At 44.0% G+C, this 18,396-nt stretch overlaps 1 protein-coding gene across 2 annotated transcripts in view; it reads left to right on the forward strand.

Moving 5' to 3' along the window:
- The first annotated feature begins 8,260 nt into the window (after window positions 1-8,260).
- Window positions 8,261-18,396, forward strand: part of DCBLD2 (discoidin, CUB and LCCL domain containing 2) — a 75,849-nt gene continuing 65,713 nt past the window's right edge. For both annotated transcript variants that reach the window (XM_053308722.1, XM_053308723.1), the window contains exon 1: window positions 8,261-8,495. In XM_053308722.1, the coding sequence (XP_053164697.1) occupies window positions 8,393-8,495 (103 nt within the window). In that variant the 5' untranslated portion in view covers window positions 8,261-8,392. The remainder of the gene's footprint in view (window positions 8,496-18,396) is intronic.

Raw genomic sequence — 18,396 nt, forward strand, 5'->3', positions numbered from 1 at the left:
GACCCAGGCTTCACTCTGGTTTCTCAGGCTGAGGCTATGGCCAGGAGCGTTTTCTATCAACTTCAGTTGATACAACAGCTGCATCTGTTCCTTGAGGAACTGTGGAGCGCTCTCTGCTAACCTCTAGGCTTGACTACTGCAATGCGCTCTACATGCGGCTGCCTTTGTATGTAGTTCAGAAACTTCAGTTGGTTCAAAATGCAGCAGCTAGTGTGGTCTCCAGGGTGTCTCGGAGAGACCATATTTCACGTGCATTGGCTTCCAATAGGTTTCCTGGCAAAATATAAGTGCTGGTGATTACTTTTAAAGCCCTAAATGGCTTAGAACCGGGTTACTTGGGAGGGTGCCTCCTTCTGTATGATCCCCACTGCACATTAAGATAATTGAGAGAGGTCCATTTCCATATACTGCCAGCTTGTCTGACAGTGATTCAGGAGCGGGCCTTCTCTGTAGTCACTCCTAGGTTGTGAAATGCGCTCCCTATAGACATTTGTGGTTTAACATTTTACTGGCCTTCAAAAGAGCCCTTAAGACACATTTTATTAGCCAGGCTTTTAGTAATTTCTGAGTTTTAATTTTTTAATTGCTGTTTAGATTTTTTTAAATTGCTGTAATTTCTGAATGTTTTAAAATTTGATTTTTTAATTGCTATTATTTCTGAATGTGTTAGATATTTTAATTCTTGTTTTAATAGCTGGCCTTGTTTGTCTTTGTTTTTGTGAACAGCCTGGAACCTCTGAAGTGAGGTAGTATATAAATTAAATAAAAATAAATAAATAAAATTTGAAATATGATTAAATCCATCCAAGGAGTTATGACCTGAACACACTCTATGAAGTATCGGGCAATAGACTGAGCCCTCTCAAATAAGATTGCATTAAAAGGCCCGATTTTAACAAACAATTTACTCTACCAATAAATGTGTCAAAAGTGGAGCGAGGTATGGTCCTGCCCAGATCCATGAGGGATTAGAGTGTCCTGTTCATCAGTGAGAAGCTGTTATTGCTCAAGAGGAAATATTTCACTGTAGATAAGATAGCCTTGGTAGTCTATTGACCCTGATAGCTGCATAACCTATTCATTCTCATGATAGACCATAGCTCTTTGATGGATTTGGCCTATGCAAATTCACAGTCCATTCAATGATGGCATTTAGCACTCTAACCTTACAATTTTACAATACTGCACTGAGCAAGGAAGTTACATATAACACAGACCTTTTCCTTTTAGATGGACATTTATTGAAGAAGACCAGGATGAAAAGGATACAGATTGTCATAACGGGAAGGGTGGATGAGAGATGGTTGGGTGAAGGCCTCCATAGCACACAAAGATTCCAACTGGCCTGGCTGGAGGAAGCCCTATTCAGGCATTATGACAGTGTACACATGAACAGTTATCTACATTTTATGTTGAACACAGGTATAGCAGTATACTTCCTAACTGTACCGTGCATTTTATTTAACTTATTTAACACATTTTTATACCAACCAAAACTCAAGTTCTCTGGGCAGTTTGAAGGGACTGTTTGAGGGGACTGTACCCAGGTTAACCTTTTAAATGAACATAGTCATTCACACAAACATGTACAAGTGTACAGATATCTATACACTCATAAATACAATAGGGCTGCCGATATGAAGCTACAGTAGGGATGTACACAACAGGGCTACAAATATGAATAGGTCTACAGATACAGTATGCCGGCATTGGAGAATGGTGTCTTAGTATACAACCCCTGTAAAGGGGACAAGAATATGAAAGAAGGGGGCTGGCTAGATGAGGAAGGTGGATTTCTATTCTCTGTACTTCATAACTACAACCTGATTAGAGGAGGGATGGAGAGGTACAGCTTACAACCTCTTCTTTCCAGCCAGAGGGAACAGCAGTTTAAAAGAATATACCCCATCTGAGACCACAGCACCTCTCCTGGAAGCTTTTCCCTGCTAGCCTATCTTGAGATTATGTGCAAAGTGAAAACCTTGGCAGCCAAGTCCTGCAAACTAGACCAGGTGCTACCAGAGTTGTGCCCTCATCATATGGACGTTACTCATAATATTTAAGTTTTGGGAGGTGCTTTCCAGACTAAACCCTACAACAGGGTCAGGACATATCTAGAAAGTGTGCTTCCACACTTCCTGTGTTGTGACACCGCAGTCCCTATGCGGACAGCAGGATACTGTTCACATTTCCATTGCCTTGTAGAGAATTTAATTGCTGCTGCCCCTCCCTGCCGCTTGCTCGCCTGCCCCCCCCCGCCGCTTGCTCGCTCGCCCCCCCACCCTGCCGCTTGCTCGCTCGCCCCCCACCCCGCCACTCGCTCGCTCGCCCCCCACCCCGCTGCTCACTCACCCCCTCCCCACTGCTCAGTCACTCGCTCGGTCACTCCTGCCGCTCACTCGCCCCCTCCCTGCTGCTTGCTCACTCACTCACTCACTCGCCCCTCTCCCCGCCACTCGCCCCCTCCCTGCCGTTCGCCCCTTCCCCGCCACTCACTCACTTGCTTGCCCCCTCCCTGCAACTCACTCACTCACTCACCCGCTCACTTGCTCACCTTCTCTCCACTCACTCCCTCTCCCTCTCCCCACCGCATGCTTGATCACTCGCCTCCTCCCTGCAGCTTGCTTGCTCACTTGCCCACTGCACTCCACCGCTCGCTCACTCACTCTCCCTCTTCCCATCGCTCCCCCGCTCCCCTCAGCTTGCTTACTCGCTCCCCCCTCCCCTCCCCGCCCCCTCCCTCCCACTCCTCATTCACTTGCCCCCTACCTGCTCCTCTTCCGTATCAGTCATATGGAATCCCCTCTGCCCAATCGGTGCTTCTGTTCTGTTACCTCTGATTGGTAAAGCACTGTGTGAGCAGGGGTTGCCATGTAGGACTTTAGTGTATTATATATAGATAGCATAAAATGTTCTTCTCCAGCAAAGCCTCTGCTCCCACCTGACCCCAATTTATCCCTCTTCCTTTGCCAATCCAATCCTCTTATCTTCCTCTCCCCCATCCCCTCTTAAATTTTGTTCCTATCCCACCTCTTTCATTATGATGGAACTCAGAGGGGGCCAAAGAGGTTCTCCATCCACCAGACCTAATCTGCTTATCTTCAGTAAGATCATGAGATCAGGTCAACAGTGGATCGTGGTATACTGTTAGTACTAAATAAATGTTAAATACTAACAGGAGTAACTAATCATATCAAAAGTAAAATATAGGCTTGAATATGAAGCAGGACATTTTAGAGATATAACAGTGATTGCACTTGTGAATAAATCATGCTATTTTAAATCATGTCGTTAAACCCTGCCATTAGTTTAATGAGAGCAATTTTCACAGTGCTGCAGTAAATTGTGGTTAAAAGTAGGCAATCTAGTGTTCTGTGGTATATAAAAGGGAAATGTTTGGGAGGATATATGGTTTAAATGTGGCTAAGTCTATAGATAAGCTTTTTGCCTTGTTGCAGTTTCCCCCTAAGATGGCAAATAGAATCTTTGGGAAGGGGAATTCAAGTTTTGAAATGTGTGTAGTGATAAAGAGTTAACTCCTCCCTGCCCTCCCCCGCCCCAACCACTGTAGCTCCAACCCACTTGAAAGAAAGAAAGAAAGACTGGAGGGGTTTTAATCATGGAAGTCTACATAACTGTAGTTTGGTCTAAGCTAAGGCCTTGCAACTGATTCAGGAACTGCTAGTTTGTTCCAGCAAAGTGTTAGCTGGGGGTAAAGAGATGGTAATTTCTTTAGACATCTATGTGCAGACAGGAAGGAACAGAGCTATTGGTAAAATGTTTAAATAGTGTGTCAGTCACATGGAGATCAAAGAAATTTACCATATAAAAACAGTTCAAAGAGGCTATTATGGTTATCTCATGTTGATCTGAGGACTAAGAAGTGAGATTCCTGCATGTGGAAGTTCCATGCAGTCAAGACAAAAGCAAGTGCTGAATTCTGCTTGGAAACTTAAAACTGCCTTTTAATCTTTGTATAAGCTTTTGTGCCTTCCTGCCTTAAGTATTCTGCTTTATACAATATTTTCTTTAAACCAAATAGATTCCTGCAACTGCCTATATTAAATAATCTTCATCCTGGAGAGTCCAAGTCTTTAGGGGAACAGAAAAAACCAAAAACAAAGCCAGCGATGGCCTCTTACAAGGTTTGCTGTTTCATTGTGGCAAGAGGCTTCCCGGCAACAAGCGAAGCTAATTCTACAATAAAGTAGATAGAGTCTCTCCAGACAATCGTTTTATTGCACAAGGAACGTGCAGTCTTTAGTCAGCTGCTATGGGGAATCCAAATGTTAGTTCTTCCATTGCAAGTGGGGAATCCAAGCTGATGCTTTCATTGCAATGGGAATGGGGAAGAGAATCTACAAGTTTTTCTCTCAAGTGATGATTCCATTGTGGGCAAATCACATTTTCCTTTTAAGAAGCCACAATATTGTTGATATTGGGAGAATTCAGTGTTGTGCAATTTCTGATTCCATTGCCTCCCCCCACCTTTTAAGGGGCTGACATCCTGGCTTCAGATGCGTAGCTGTTATTGTTGTAACAAGGTGTGACAAATGTCCTTGGGCCCTGAGACAGGGAGAGTGCTGTGTGGGGAATGTGTGATATGATTTGCATAGGAGCAAGAGAAAGGGCCTGCTGGGAATGTTTTGTTTTTTGGACCTTTTGGACATTCCTCTCACTGAACTCCTTTAACCGGACTCTACCCAAACCCGTAGGGACTTGCGTACAGTGCTGTACTCTCTCTGCCTTTGCAACCACACATTCGTTGGTACACGGCCATGTTTTATCGGGAAACTCTATTCACTATTGCTTTTGTAAACCATGTGTTAAACATTCTCTAATAAAAGTCAACCTGTCCTAACTATTCTTATGGAGCAAAGACATAGGGTGGGAGAGAATGTAACAGGCCGGGGTGGGGTCAGGGACACATCCTTACATAATGTCCTAGGACCCACTCTAACCTTGCTATGTTTACAACAAAACATTAACATTAACACTGTTCAGGCACTTTGATTGATTCTTTGATTGATTGATTAAGTGCCGTCAAGTTGGTGTTGACTCTTAGCGACCACATAGATAGATTCTCTCCAGGATGATCTTTCTTCAACTTGGCCTTTAAGGTCTCTCACTGGTGCATTCATTGCTGTCGTAATTGAGTCCATCCACCTTGCTGCTGGCCATCCTTTTCTTCTCTTTCCTTCAACCTTTCCCAGCATTATGAACTTCTCAAGGGAGCTGGGTTTTCGCATAATGTGTCTGAAGTATAATGTGTCCAAAGTAGGTGCACGCACTAGGGATGTGCAAAGAAGTTCTAATCCAAACCGATTCAGTTCGATGGCTTGATGTCCAGCTGACCCTGCCCCCCCGGTTTGGCTTGACATCGCCCCACCCTCCACCCCACTGTTTGGGGGTGTGTGTTCACGAATATATATAATTTTTTGTGCTTACCCCCTCGGGGGGTGGCTTCTCCAAGGCCGTGGGGGGTTCCAAGACGTTCTCTCCCCCCCCCCAGCCTCCATTATGCCTTAAATCACATGATTCGGGCGGTCTTCGGCCCTTTCTGGGTCTTTCCGCCATCACCGTGCCATTTTGGAGGCTGCTACACATGCATAATGGGCACCTGCATAGCCAGGTCATGACCTCGAACCAGGTGATTTAAGGCATAATGGAGGCCAGTGGGGTGAGGGGGACCCCCCGTGGCCTCGGCAAAGCCCCGCAGAGGTGGTAAGTGTGTGTGTGTGTGTGTGTGTATGTGTATGTGTATATATATATATATATATATATATATATATATATATATATATATATATATAAAAATTCGCAACCCCTCCAAGCCAAACCGAACCAGGGGGGTGAGGGGGGCAAAACCGAACTGGCCCAGCCCCCACAACTGCAAGTTAAGCATTATCCCCTTACACACACATACACAAACACACACACACACCCCGTGACACATGCTGTATTTTTAACACATGGGTTCTTGAGGGCACAAACAGCAACTGAACTCACAAGGATGTAAGAATATAAAACAGGTAAATTTATGCAAATATGTATTCACAGAAACATTTCAACAGACAACTTAACATATTCCCATCCCACATATTTCTTTCCCCACTCCCTCCTCTGCACCAGGCACAGGTCACAATCACACCTGGCATAGGTCACACCTTAGTCACAAGCACCTGGTGCAGGTCACACTCACACTTGGCCACCTGGTGCAGCGCAGGCCAGCAGCGTGGCACAGAGACCACACCATCCAGGACAGACTAAAGAGGAATTGGGGGCCCCCAAGGGGTGTGGAAGCCCTGGCCCTTGGCCCCAAAGTCCAGGGGTAAGAGTGCCTCTGCTTCTAAGGAGAGGGGAGGTCAGTGAAAATTGCATCTCCCCCAACACTCAAGTGTGCAGCTGCAGCAGGCGTGCTTATTTTGGGTCCTGTTTGTGCAGCATTAGTCCAGATGTCTAGATACTAGAGAGTAAGCCCCATTAGAGCAATTGGGGGTTACTTCTGAGTAAACATGCATAAGATTGCGTGGGTGGCTTTCCCTTACTCTTTTAGTGCATGCCTTTGTACAAATTCGATACCATGACTGTGAGTATGTAACTAACTAATCCAAAATGCACATCAGCACATCTTTGTGACAGGAACGTAAGAGAACAGCTGACTGCTGACAAAGATGGAGAGAGTAGAACTGAATCATAATAATTATTTATTATTCTTCAAAACTTAATTTGAGACAGAGCTCACAAGGGAGTCCCAGAGTCAATTTTCAATGCCTGGCCTCTTGCCTTGGGACACGTTTAGTGCCAAATGTGTCTCCCTGAGCCAGCGTGGTGTAGTGGTTAGAGTGCTGGACTAGGACCGGGGAGACCCGAGTTCAAATCCCCATTCAGCCATGAGACTAGCTGGGTGATTCTGGGACAGTCACTTCCCTCTCAGCCTAGCCTAATTCACAGGGTTGTTGTGAAAGAGAAACTTAAGTATGTAGTACACCGCTCTGGGCTCCTTGGAGGAAGAGCATGATATAAATGTAATCAGGGGCGTAACAAGGCTGGAGTGGGCCCAGAGACAAAATTTTAAAATGGGCCCCTCACTGACATACACACACACACACTTACTTCACATGTGACTTGCCTCTGGGGGGCCCCTCGAAGTGTGGGGGCCCCCAGGCACCCGCCTCCCCTTGCCTAATAGTAGTTATGCCCCTGAATGTAATAATAACAATAATAATAATGAAGAGTGCCATTCCATCTTCTTTGGGCAACTATCACCATCTTGCACACAGCTGGGCAAAGGCATTCTGAAAAGAAGGACTCATGGCAGATTTGAGCCCCAGCACTTCTCCTTGCAGAAACTGCCTACTGGCTTTTCTTGACTAAGCTGAGCTCTCTGCACTTTAGCTTAGATAGACACTGAGCCAGCAGCAGAGCTCATTATTATTATTATTATCATTATTATTATTATCATTAATTCGATTTCTATACCACCTTTCCAAAAATGGCTCAGGGCGGTTTACACAGAGAAATAATAAATAAATAAGATGGATCCCTGTCCCCAAAGGGCTCACATTCTAAAAAGAAACACAGGATAGACCCCAGCAACAGTCACAGGAGGTCCTGTGCTGGAGGTGGATAGGGCCAGTTACTCTCCCCCTGCTAAATAAAGAGAATCACCACGGTGAAAGGTGCCGCTTTGCCCAGTTAGCAGGTCCTGCTTTGAGGTCCTGTTGTCTGAACTAAACAGTGTGTGTTCCGTCTCCTCCATCCGCCACCTTAATTATTATTTTAATCCTCTCTAGTCAGCTTGCTTTCCTCAACCGTCATCTGACGAAATCGGCTCCTCTAACTCATGAACCCCCATGCATCTGTTAGCTTTTAAAATGTCACAACTTAAGACTCGCGGGTGCAAGTTGAGTTTTTAAATATTTTTTAATCGTGTCGTTACTTTCTGAGACTTCCATTTGCAGCCCTTGAGGCTGTCCGTCCGTTCCTTCCTTGTGTGGGAAGCTCCAGTAAGCGGCAGCACCAAAGTGAACCTTTAGGAGTCCAACAACGCCGGGGTACTCTGGGGCTGGGCTGAAGGAGGGGGAGGAGGAGACGAGCTGGGAAAGGGGCTGCTGCGGCTCCAGCAGCCTCTAGCTGGGGAAGCCGTACAGACCCGGAAGTGGTTGCGCCCATCGAGGGCGGTGGGAGCGACGGGTTAGTGGGTGGGGGAGGGAGAGGAAGGGGAGGGGGCGGCGCGCGGTCGGTCACATTCGCGAGTCGCAGGGAAGGAAAGGCGAGGAGGAGGAGGGCGCGCGCTCTGGTCCCGTTGTTGGCCGCAGCAGGGCAAGAGGAGGGAAGTGGCCCGGCTCGGCATGCATTCGGATAGCCGGTTGCGCAGGAGACGCAGGGCATGGTGAGCAGCCCGGAGCGCCCGCTCCCCACGGGGACCCGGCAGGCGGTGGCCTCCCTGTTGCTGCTCTTTTTGCTCAGGCGGGACGCAGCAGGTCAGAAAGGTGCGTGACTGGCCCCTGAGGGGAGCGGGGGAGACGGAGCGCCTTGCTTGCTTGGCGCTTGCCCGGGAGCCCACCTAGTGGGTGTGCCGCCTTCGACGCCTCCCCGCCCCGCACAGCAGTCCGGTGCCGTCATGCGCGCCTTATGGTGGGGTGGGGCGCGGGGTCACGAGAGGCGGGTTAGGTGCCCAGACCGTGCCGTTACTTAGCCTCTGCCTCCTGCCATGTCCCTTCAAGGGTCAGGGAGCGCCCGCCGCTTGACCTGCTGACTTGAGGAGACCTTGTCCTCGGCAACTCCGAATATCCTTGGGGAGCTCTTTACTCGGGGAACTTCAAAAACAAGGACGTGGGACGAACTGTTGCTTCCTGATTGGTGTTGAAGCCCGTGGTTGTCCGCCCTGAAGAGAAGGGCAGGTCTTGGGCAGGGCTCAGGGATGCTGTGCATTCAAGTTGAGCGTGCGGGGTGGGAACAAGCGCCCGTTAGCAAAGAAGTGTACACGATGGGGACGTGCGCCGGCGAGCGCCCAGACGTCCCTGCGGCATGTCCGTGTCTTTAAAGCGCTTGTTTGTCGTGTAATGCGTGAAGTGACTCTTGCTGGCTGCTCCCAACATTACATGTTCACCTGCATGTATGTTATAATGTGTAAGGCTACTATACGCGTGTAACCCGGTGCATGCACGAGGGGCCTTGGCTGTGACTGGCCGCATCTTCCTGGCATGTGTACATCGCAGGCATATGCAGTAGTCTGTACTAATCTAGGTTACGTGGTGCAATTTGTGTGCAGGAGACACCAATTCCTATTCAGAAGTGACTTCCGTATAGAAATTGTATGCGTGTGAAACGCCCCCTAGGCTTTGTAAGCAGTTTTCAAATGTGGCTGAGTACAGGCTGTATGAATATTACAGTGCCTTTCCGAGATTTGGGTTGCCTCTCCATTGCCACTAGATAATTTCCGTAGGCTCCATAGATGCAACAGTGAGGCAGGGTGGAGGCAAGTCAAAGAAGGCATGTGTTCCATGCAGAGTTGAGCCCTTTCCCTCTTTTTTCAGGAATTGTTACTACTATTTCTTTGCGTTCTGCAAATGTGTTCAGTAAAAGAGAGTGTCCTGTCTTTTCTGAGGAATTTTAAGGAGTGATACTTGACATAACTCCCACTTTCCTCCCAACTTGACAGTTGGGATTATAAGTGCCATAAGAAGGAATAAGCAGTGTCAAGAAAGGATTTAAATTTGGCTCTTATATTTAACTCCTGTTAAAGGCTTTCAGATGTAAGGGAAATGCAGGGGGTAGGGTGGCTGAGAAATTGGTTTAGAGGAAGAAATCCCTGAAACCCTGAGCTCATGTTATACTTTGGTGTTGTCTTCAGTTGTGTTTGGCTGCAGTTCTGAAGTTATTTGCAAGACACAGATTAGAAGACAGAAACTGAAGGTTGAAAAACCATTACAGACCATAATATGTTATGCTGTATAAAGCTTTACCATAGTTGGAATTTGCAGGATTGTCATTAAAATGGCAACATTTTAGACTGAGTAAAAGCTGGTCCATGAAACAAGAGTTGCAAAATGTAGAATCTGTTAAGAGGATTTATATTTGTAAAGTAATATCCACTACTCAGTAGACAAGGGAAGTTGGTGGTGATCACTATACTTTTAGGAGCCCATCAGTGGAATTGGGGAGCGTTGTGGTGGCCCCTCTGCCACCTGAGTTTCTCCATTGCAGGTGCCCCAAGCCACACCCCCTGCATCTGACATCAGATGCAAAGGAGAGGTCAGTCTCCTCCCAGGGCCCGGGTTAGCTGCTCATATCGGGGCACCCTTCGCTGTCGCCTCCTCCCCACCACCACCCAGCTGGCTTTTCAGACGTCACTTCCACCCACCCGCAGCGAGAGTGGCCTGCTTCAGCGCCACTCTGCAGCAGCCTGTCCAGTGCCTGCCTGTTGCTGTTGCAGGAGCAGCAGCTCCGCATTGGCAACCACAACAAGAGGCCCAGTCTGCTCCAGTACCGTTCTGCAGCAGCCCGCCTAGTGCCCACCTGCTGCTGCAGCAGCTCTGAACTAGCTCCGCCAAGAGCAGGCCAAGCCCAGCATTGTCACTGAGACAGGCAGGAAAAACTGCCACTAGTTCTTCCTGTCCACCTCATCTCTGAAATGAAGGCCAGTATCAGCCCCGCCCTGTGCATCTGATGTCAGATGCAGGGGCGGGGCCAATGCCCGGAAGAGGGCCCATCCTTCCCCAGACAGTATTTCAAACACTGGCTGGAGAGGAGAGGGGATTGCTTTGCGCTCCCAGCCAGTGAGCGGGCACCCTGGCCGAGGTGGAGCCTTGGGGGCCCCCCAGACCTTGGGGACAATTGTCCACCCTTGCTCCATGGTCACTAGCCCCTGGAGCCCATAATACTATTAGGAGCCCTAAGAGACAAAGTGAGAAAAATTTCCCCCCATCTCTTAACTGGAAATTCTTAAGCATGCTTTTATAAAATTTATATGCAATTAAAAAAAAAAATCACTTGTCAACCTTGTCATGGTAAGCTTTGGTTGGCATCTAGTATCCACAGGAACACTTCTGGTATGATTCTTGTGGGCATAAATGTGTGCAGTCTAAATGTGCTGTCCACATAATTTGTTTGTAAATCGATACAGAGAATTGAGCTTGCTTGCTTTGTTTTTTTGTTTATGCCTTGCTTTTTAGCTAAGATTGCTCCCTAAAGCAACCTACAATTAATATCCACAGTTGCAATTTGTTAGTGATATGTGGAAGTGTTTGTAGGCAGTTTGGTTTGGTCTTTTGGCAGTTATGGCATAGACCAGGTTCCAGGCCTTTCTGTCTAGAGTGAAGGAGCAGAAGGAGCTGCAGATGGATTGAGGGATTAACTGGTGGTTAATATGCCAATTCACAGAAGCAGCCCTTCTGTTAACCTTAGAGGTGTTTTGTTTTGTTTTTTGGTTCCTGGCAAATTGGTGACACAGTTCAAGTTCCAGGCACTTTGCTCCAGTGGAAGCTCATGTCAGTTTACAAGTAAATTACAAGTTGTTCTAGTAAGAAATAATCTCCCTACTTTCCCTTCAATATCCCTACAACATGACTAAATTTGATCCAAATTGGTTAGGCAATTCATATGTTAGCTCACTTGCGTCTCAAACATTCATGTGTCCACCATCTTGAATTGGGCCGGATGACATCTTCACATACTATGTGTTTGAGATGTCCCTATGTGGGGACCAAATTTGTACCAAAATGTACCAGTGTACCAAATTTGGTCCAAATCGGTTCCCACTTGCATCTCATACATTCATGTGTTTGCCATCTTAAATCAGAGTTGATGACATCATTACAAACTATGCCCTAGAGCCATCCCTATGCGTCCCTACACCTGTAGCAAATCTGGCTCAAATCGGTTAGGCGGTTTACACGTTAGCCCAGTAGCACCTTAAATGTTCATGAATCTTCTATCTGAAATTGGGGTGGATGACTATTTATTTATTTATTTAACATTTATATCCCGCTCTTCCTCCAAGGAGCCCAGAGCGGTATACTACATACTTGAGTTTCTCTTTCACAACAACCCTGTGAAGTAGGTTAGGCTGAGAGAGAAGTGACTGGCCCAGAGTCACCCAGCTAGTTTCATGGCTGAATGGGGATTTGAACTCAGGTTTCCCTGGTCCTAGTCCAGCACTCTAACCACTACACCACGCTGGCTCTTTGAGCCACCATCACAAACCACGCTGTTGAAGTGTCCCTGTGTGTCACTCCTTACAACGGTGCCAGATTTGGTTCAAAACGGTTAAGTATTTCACAAGTTAGCCCACTTGCGCCTCAAACATTTATGCATCCACCATCTTGAATCAGGGTGGATGACATCACCACAGACTATGCCATTGAGGTGTCCCTATATGTCACTACAACTGTACCCAATTTGGTTCATATTGGTCCGGGCATTGCAAAGTTGATAGAGAGGAAACACACAGGTGGACACACACACAGAATGCCAGGTGATCTTGTAAGCCTACTGGAAAGTAGGCTAAAATTTTAAGTTATGTAAAAGTGAACTGTGTAGATGAAATATTTTCAAGCACACACATCCTATTGAAAACAATTGATTACAACTTCATTTGGATGTGCACTTTGTACATCTGCTTTATGCTCACAATTTCTAAAAATGCTCGAGACTCTGCAGGCTTCCTTTGAGCATTTGAGACCATAGAGTGGATAAGTGGAAAACGGGGGAAATAAAGGGATGGGTTTTACACATCACACTGGGAGCCAATGTGGTGTAGCGAGTGTTGAACTAGGAGCAGGGAGACTTCAAATCCACACTGAGCCATGAAACTCAATGGATGACCCTCAGCCAATCACTAAAGTCGTGCACATGACCAACAAACTTGCAATTGTGGAATCAGCAAATATCACTGGTGGGACCTAGTTGTGCAAAAAGTAGTTCTAGCTTTGTTAATACCTCTGTAGTATGTATAATATTTTCAAGGATTAGTCATTTCTTAAATGTAGAGTTATTAATCTAGAACAGTCAAGAATCCTACTCTTAAGATTTAAGATGGCAGGTACAAGGTTGACAAGATATACATGTAGCCAGTAGACCCTACTGTTGCAGTTTGACTATCCAGCTTCTTCATTTCAGCAACTGAAAATAATAACATATTACATAGCATTTATCTGAAAAAACTGAACAGTCCAGCTGGCAAGATCAAAGGGAAATTATGCCTTGCAGTCCCTCCTAAAATTAGCAAAGAGGGAAAACTGTACACTTCTGTGGAGAACAAGCTTGGCTCATTCCCTTGCAGAGGAACTGTTTGTAGCCCAGTCTTGTGGAACCTTTTTAAAGTGGTGATTCTCTTTATTTAGCAGGGGGAGAGCAACTGGCTCTATCCATCCCCAGCACAGCTTCCCTCTAGTGACTGTTGCTGGTGCCTATCTTATGTTTCTTTTTTAGATTGTGAGCTCTTTGGTGACAGGGATCAATTTTATTTATTTATATCTATGTAAACCGCTTTGGGGACTTTTGTTGGAAAGCAGTATATTAATCATATATATTCATATTGTGTATGCCTACTGATTTCAGTGGGACTAATGGTCAAGTAAACATTGATAGATTTTAGTACTAGAGGAAGAAGAGTTAATGGTTGGTTGTGAATTGGCACATCTAATGTGTATTATGCGATATAACCTTACAAAAAGGAAAATCTACCCTCTACTTTTCCATTCAGCATAAGAAAATTTGCAGCACTGTCAGTCTTCTAATGAGTTTGACAGCACTCATAAAGCTTCACTAGATCATAAAACCATTCTTTGGGTAAGGCCTTAATACAGATGGCTGGACAGATTTTGTGTATTCATATCCATATCTTAGCTCAGCTGTCATTTGTATTCAGTTTTTCTCATTAGCGGTTGCTTCTTCTAGAGATGTCAGTCTGTTATGAACTGGAAACCAGATTGTTTCCTAAATTGTTATAAACAAAACGATTGTAGGAAAATAGTGACATATGACAGCTGAACTTTAACAAGATTTGAATGAATCACAATACAATTTCATACACTCATCTTACCTATAATTATGCAAGTTATTGGTTTTCTTTTGTGACTAATGTCCCTGTGGTACCTATAGCAATTGCACTGAAAGCCACATTGAGACACCATTTAATATACTTATAGCTATCTCTCAGTAGGAAAATGTCAGTATAATGTAATTGAATGGCTCTCTGTGGGCCATAATTTTGGAACCTCAGTTTTTAAATAGGCACTTAGCCATTGTGATGAACTGAGTAGCAGCCAGCTGTTAAATCCAACATTGACTCACTAGAACAAAGCAAACATGAAAAATGTGCTAGCTTAAAGTACGAACACATGAACGCATGAGACGTACAAAACTATGAAAGTTAAGGGTAGCTAGCTTTGCATTGATGACATTTATCTATGCATGGCATATATGGACTATCCAGAAAATCATGAGAGGAAGACACTGTACAGAAAAGTGTGCCATCAAGTCGATTTCGACTCCAGGAGCCTTCTGTGTCCCTTCTTAATAACCTTTGTGTTTACAGTACATTAAAAACCAAATTCACAGCATGTGGGAAGCAGGTTCTAGGGGACCCCAACAGGAGTCTTTTTTTGTTTTTTGTTTTTGTTTTTTTGCTGTGTGACAACATACCTTTTGTAGACAGTCAGATACAAATCAAATGCACATCACATGGGAGAGGGTCTTGGGTAAGAGTCATGATGTTAAAATAAGTGGAAAGTAAGCTCTCTTAATAATACTTAGAACTACTTTTTCAATTTTATAATCAAAAGTAGTCAAAGTAAATAGATTTTGGGTATGAATAAGATGGGTTTTTGGTGGCCTACAGTAATGGCGCAGCAGGGAAGTAACTTGCCTAGGGAACAAGAGGTTGCTGGTTCAAATCCCCACTGGTATTGGGCAGCAGCGATACAGGAAGATGCTGAAAGGCATCATCTCATACTGTGCGGGAGATGGCAGTGGTAAACCCCTCCTGTATTCTGCCAAAGAAAACCACAGGGCTCTGTGGTCGCCAGGAGTCAACACCAACTCGACAGCACAATTTTACTTTACTTTACAGTAACTCAGCATAAGACACATGTCATTTTAGCAATATACCAGATCCTTTTAAAGCACTTCAGTGGTTTGGGGGATTTCCCTGAGCCTCTATTTTGTTACTGGCTCTGGTTAGTATATTTCAGGCTTCTGGGTTTTTTTTTAGGTAGATCACACAAGCATGAAGTCTGCCCAGCACTGATATAAGAAATTTTTTGAACAGTTTTAAATATTGGAGATTCTCTTATTATATGAAATAATGGGTGTTTATTTAGATATAGCCTAATGCACAATAATACAAAGCTACATTCTGCCCCACAGCAATGTCTGGCCATTTAAAAAAATGTTTTAAACCTTTTTTTGCAAGATCCCGTGCACTTCTTCTCAGCATTACAGCAAACATCTCTTGTTTTCCTTTTTAAAAAGTAATAAAGGCTGACATCTAGACTAATGTTGCATGTGCTGAAAAACATTCCGTATGTGCAATGGGGGTGGGGTGATATTTGTCAGTCTCCTCTTCCCTCTATAGTATAGTTTGCTTCCTGAAAATATGTCTTTGAGGCAAAAATGCAGGACATTTTTGGCACATGCAACATTGGTTTAGATGTCAGCCTTTTTGAAATACTGTATTATGATTCTTCACCCTAAAGCAAGGCTCATCCATTCTCTCAAAGCTAAAAGTGTAGATTTATAATAGTTGATTAAAATACACTTTTTGAATCATAACTCAATCTCACATTGAAACCTCTCCCTTATTATATCAGGTGGCAAGTTTGTGTAATATATTTGGTAGATATTGTAGATTCAAAAAACTTTAAAATATTTACATTAAACAAAATTATGAAAATTCTGATTTGACACTTTTTCTCATTAAAGCACTCATTTGAAAAGACGTTCCCCCCTTAATCATTTATTTTAATCTGCTCCACTGATATTAGTAGAGAGTCTGCTCTAAAGCACTCTGAGGGGTTATAATCAACATGAGAGGTTCCAGTGTGAGCTGAGGCAGAAGTTACGTTGCAGCTAATCAGTGTTTATCCTTAAATCTTGAAGAGCCTTGAAATAATGTCATCTATGCAGATGATACGACATTGCTTGTGGAAAGCAAGAAAGGTCTAGAATGGTTCATTTTAAAAATTTTAGAAGAAAATGAAAAATTTGGATTGCACCTTAATATCAAGAAAACAAAGATATTAACAGCTGCAGAGAACACACAAGTCAGAGTAAAGATCAATAATGAGATAATTGAGATAGTAAAGGAATTTATTTTTCTTGGCTCTAAAACCGATCAATGTGACTGTAGCCCTGAGATCAGGAGGCATATAGCATTTGGAAGAACCGCAATGATCAGCATGAGTAAAATTTGGAAGATCAAAGATATTAGTCTCCTAACCAAATACAGATTAGTTAATACAATATTTCCAATAGCCACATATGGCTGTGAAACTTGGACTTTGAAGAAGGCAGATAGGAGAAGGATGGAGGCTTTCAAGATGCGGTGTTGGAGGTGACTGTTGCGTATCCCATGGACAGCAAGAATTATGAATAAGAAAGTTTTAGAACAAGTTAAACTAATAATATATCTAGAAGCTAAGATTACTAAACAAAGACTGACATATTTTGGCCATGTCAGTCAAGCTGATTCACTTGAAAAGACAATTATGCTGGGAATGATCAGCGGGAGAAGGAGATGGGGACGGCCTTGTACTCAGTGGCTGGATATTATTAAAAATGACACTGGAATGACCATGGAGGAATTAAAGGAAGCTGTACAAGATAGGACGGCATGGAGTGCATTGATCCATAGAGTGACTGAAAGTTGGGCACAACTGAACAGATAGAGAGAGTGAGATTTCATACATTATTATTTAATTAGTAGTAGTCTTGTTTGAGACTTGGTGAACAATGGACGCATGTGTTTCATGGATCTCAAGCCATGATCAGATATTCTAAAACCAGGTGGGTCTCGGCCAGTGAAGTTGCTCTTCTAGATATCCAGCAGCTATTACAGCTTTTGCATATTTTGGAACTTATCTAATTCATACCAGCCAATAGACAGATGCATACCAGGTGTCAGTTTAAGCTTCAAACAGTACCTCTGAACTGTCACCAGGGATAGACTGAGATGCTTCTTGCAGAAAATGAAATAGTTCTGCATATTTGTCCATGTGCATGCACATGGGGTTTCTTTTCTCTCTCTCTCCCTCTCTCTCTCTCTCTCTCTCATTGTGTATCCCTTCAAAATTATATAGGGAGACTTAAATTAATAATAGTGGGCTTAGTTGCTTAGATCAGGTAACCTGAATTTTAGAAACCCAAGTAATTTATTTCCTGTATGATAATCGGCCCTTGAAGTATGACTTGATTAAAGTTATTATGGATTCATACACCAACAGCAATCTCCAGATACAAATCATTCCACCAAAGTGAATAGAATACACTATAATTTGAGTTGTTAATGACTATTGTTTAATGTTACTAATTAGTAAGAGGCACAAATGAACATCCGAAGATAAAATAATCTGTGTGAGGTTAGTAGATCTGCAGAAGTTAATACATTTTTTATTGTGCAAATAAATGTTTGAGGCTTGACTGTCTCTTCTAAAAAGGGGGGGGGGCGGAGAGAGAGAGAGAATATACTGGTTTTCAGGCACATTATTTAATTAGTTTAAAACTTAGTTTAATGTTTTTGAACCATGTCTCAGTATGACTCAGGATTGAAATGTCCTTTGTGTTCATTACCAAATAAGGAAAAGGTGCTCTCAGTGGAATCCTTGAAAACAAGACTTGTGTTACATGGATCCCAAAACAAGTACCTAAGGTGGCTTATGACCTAATACACACACACACACACACACACACACACACACACACACACACACACACACTAGAAAGTTCTTATGAAACACTGATCTGTTAATGTTCTCTCAGGCTAGATTTGGACATTCTATAGAACAAAATGTCCTTACTGGATGAATCCAGCTTTCCTCCTTCCAAATTGAATAACATAGCACAAGACTGCCAGTCTAAAATAAGATGGAAACATTGTTTTAGTGTAGCTTTGATGTATCTGCTTAAATATTTTCAGGGCCGCTCAAATGTAGTTGCTGGTAGTGACCAAAAATTTAGTTCTGGTGACTGGCAGGGAAATTTTTCAGTGTATTCAGCCTCATATGTAGCTATCTTTTAAATGCTGCAAATATTGCTTGTTTAGTACAGTATAGTGAGCAAAACACTGAGGTGTGAATCAAGAACTCCCCAGGAAGGAGAGCTGGTCTTGTGGTAGTAAGCATGACTTGTCCCCTTTGCTAAGCAGGGTCCACCTGTAAGATCTTCACCTTG

Source organism: Hemicordylus capensis, chromosome 3 (genome assembly GCF_027244095.1).
Source record: "Hemicordylus capensis ecotype Gifberg chromosome 3, rHemCap1.1.pri, whole genome shotgun sequence".
NCBI classification, from domain to species: domain Eukaryota; kingdom Metazoa; phylum Chordata; class Lepidosauria; order Squamata; family Cordylidae; genus Hemicordylus; species Hemicordylus capensis.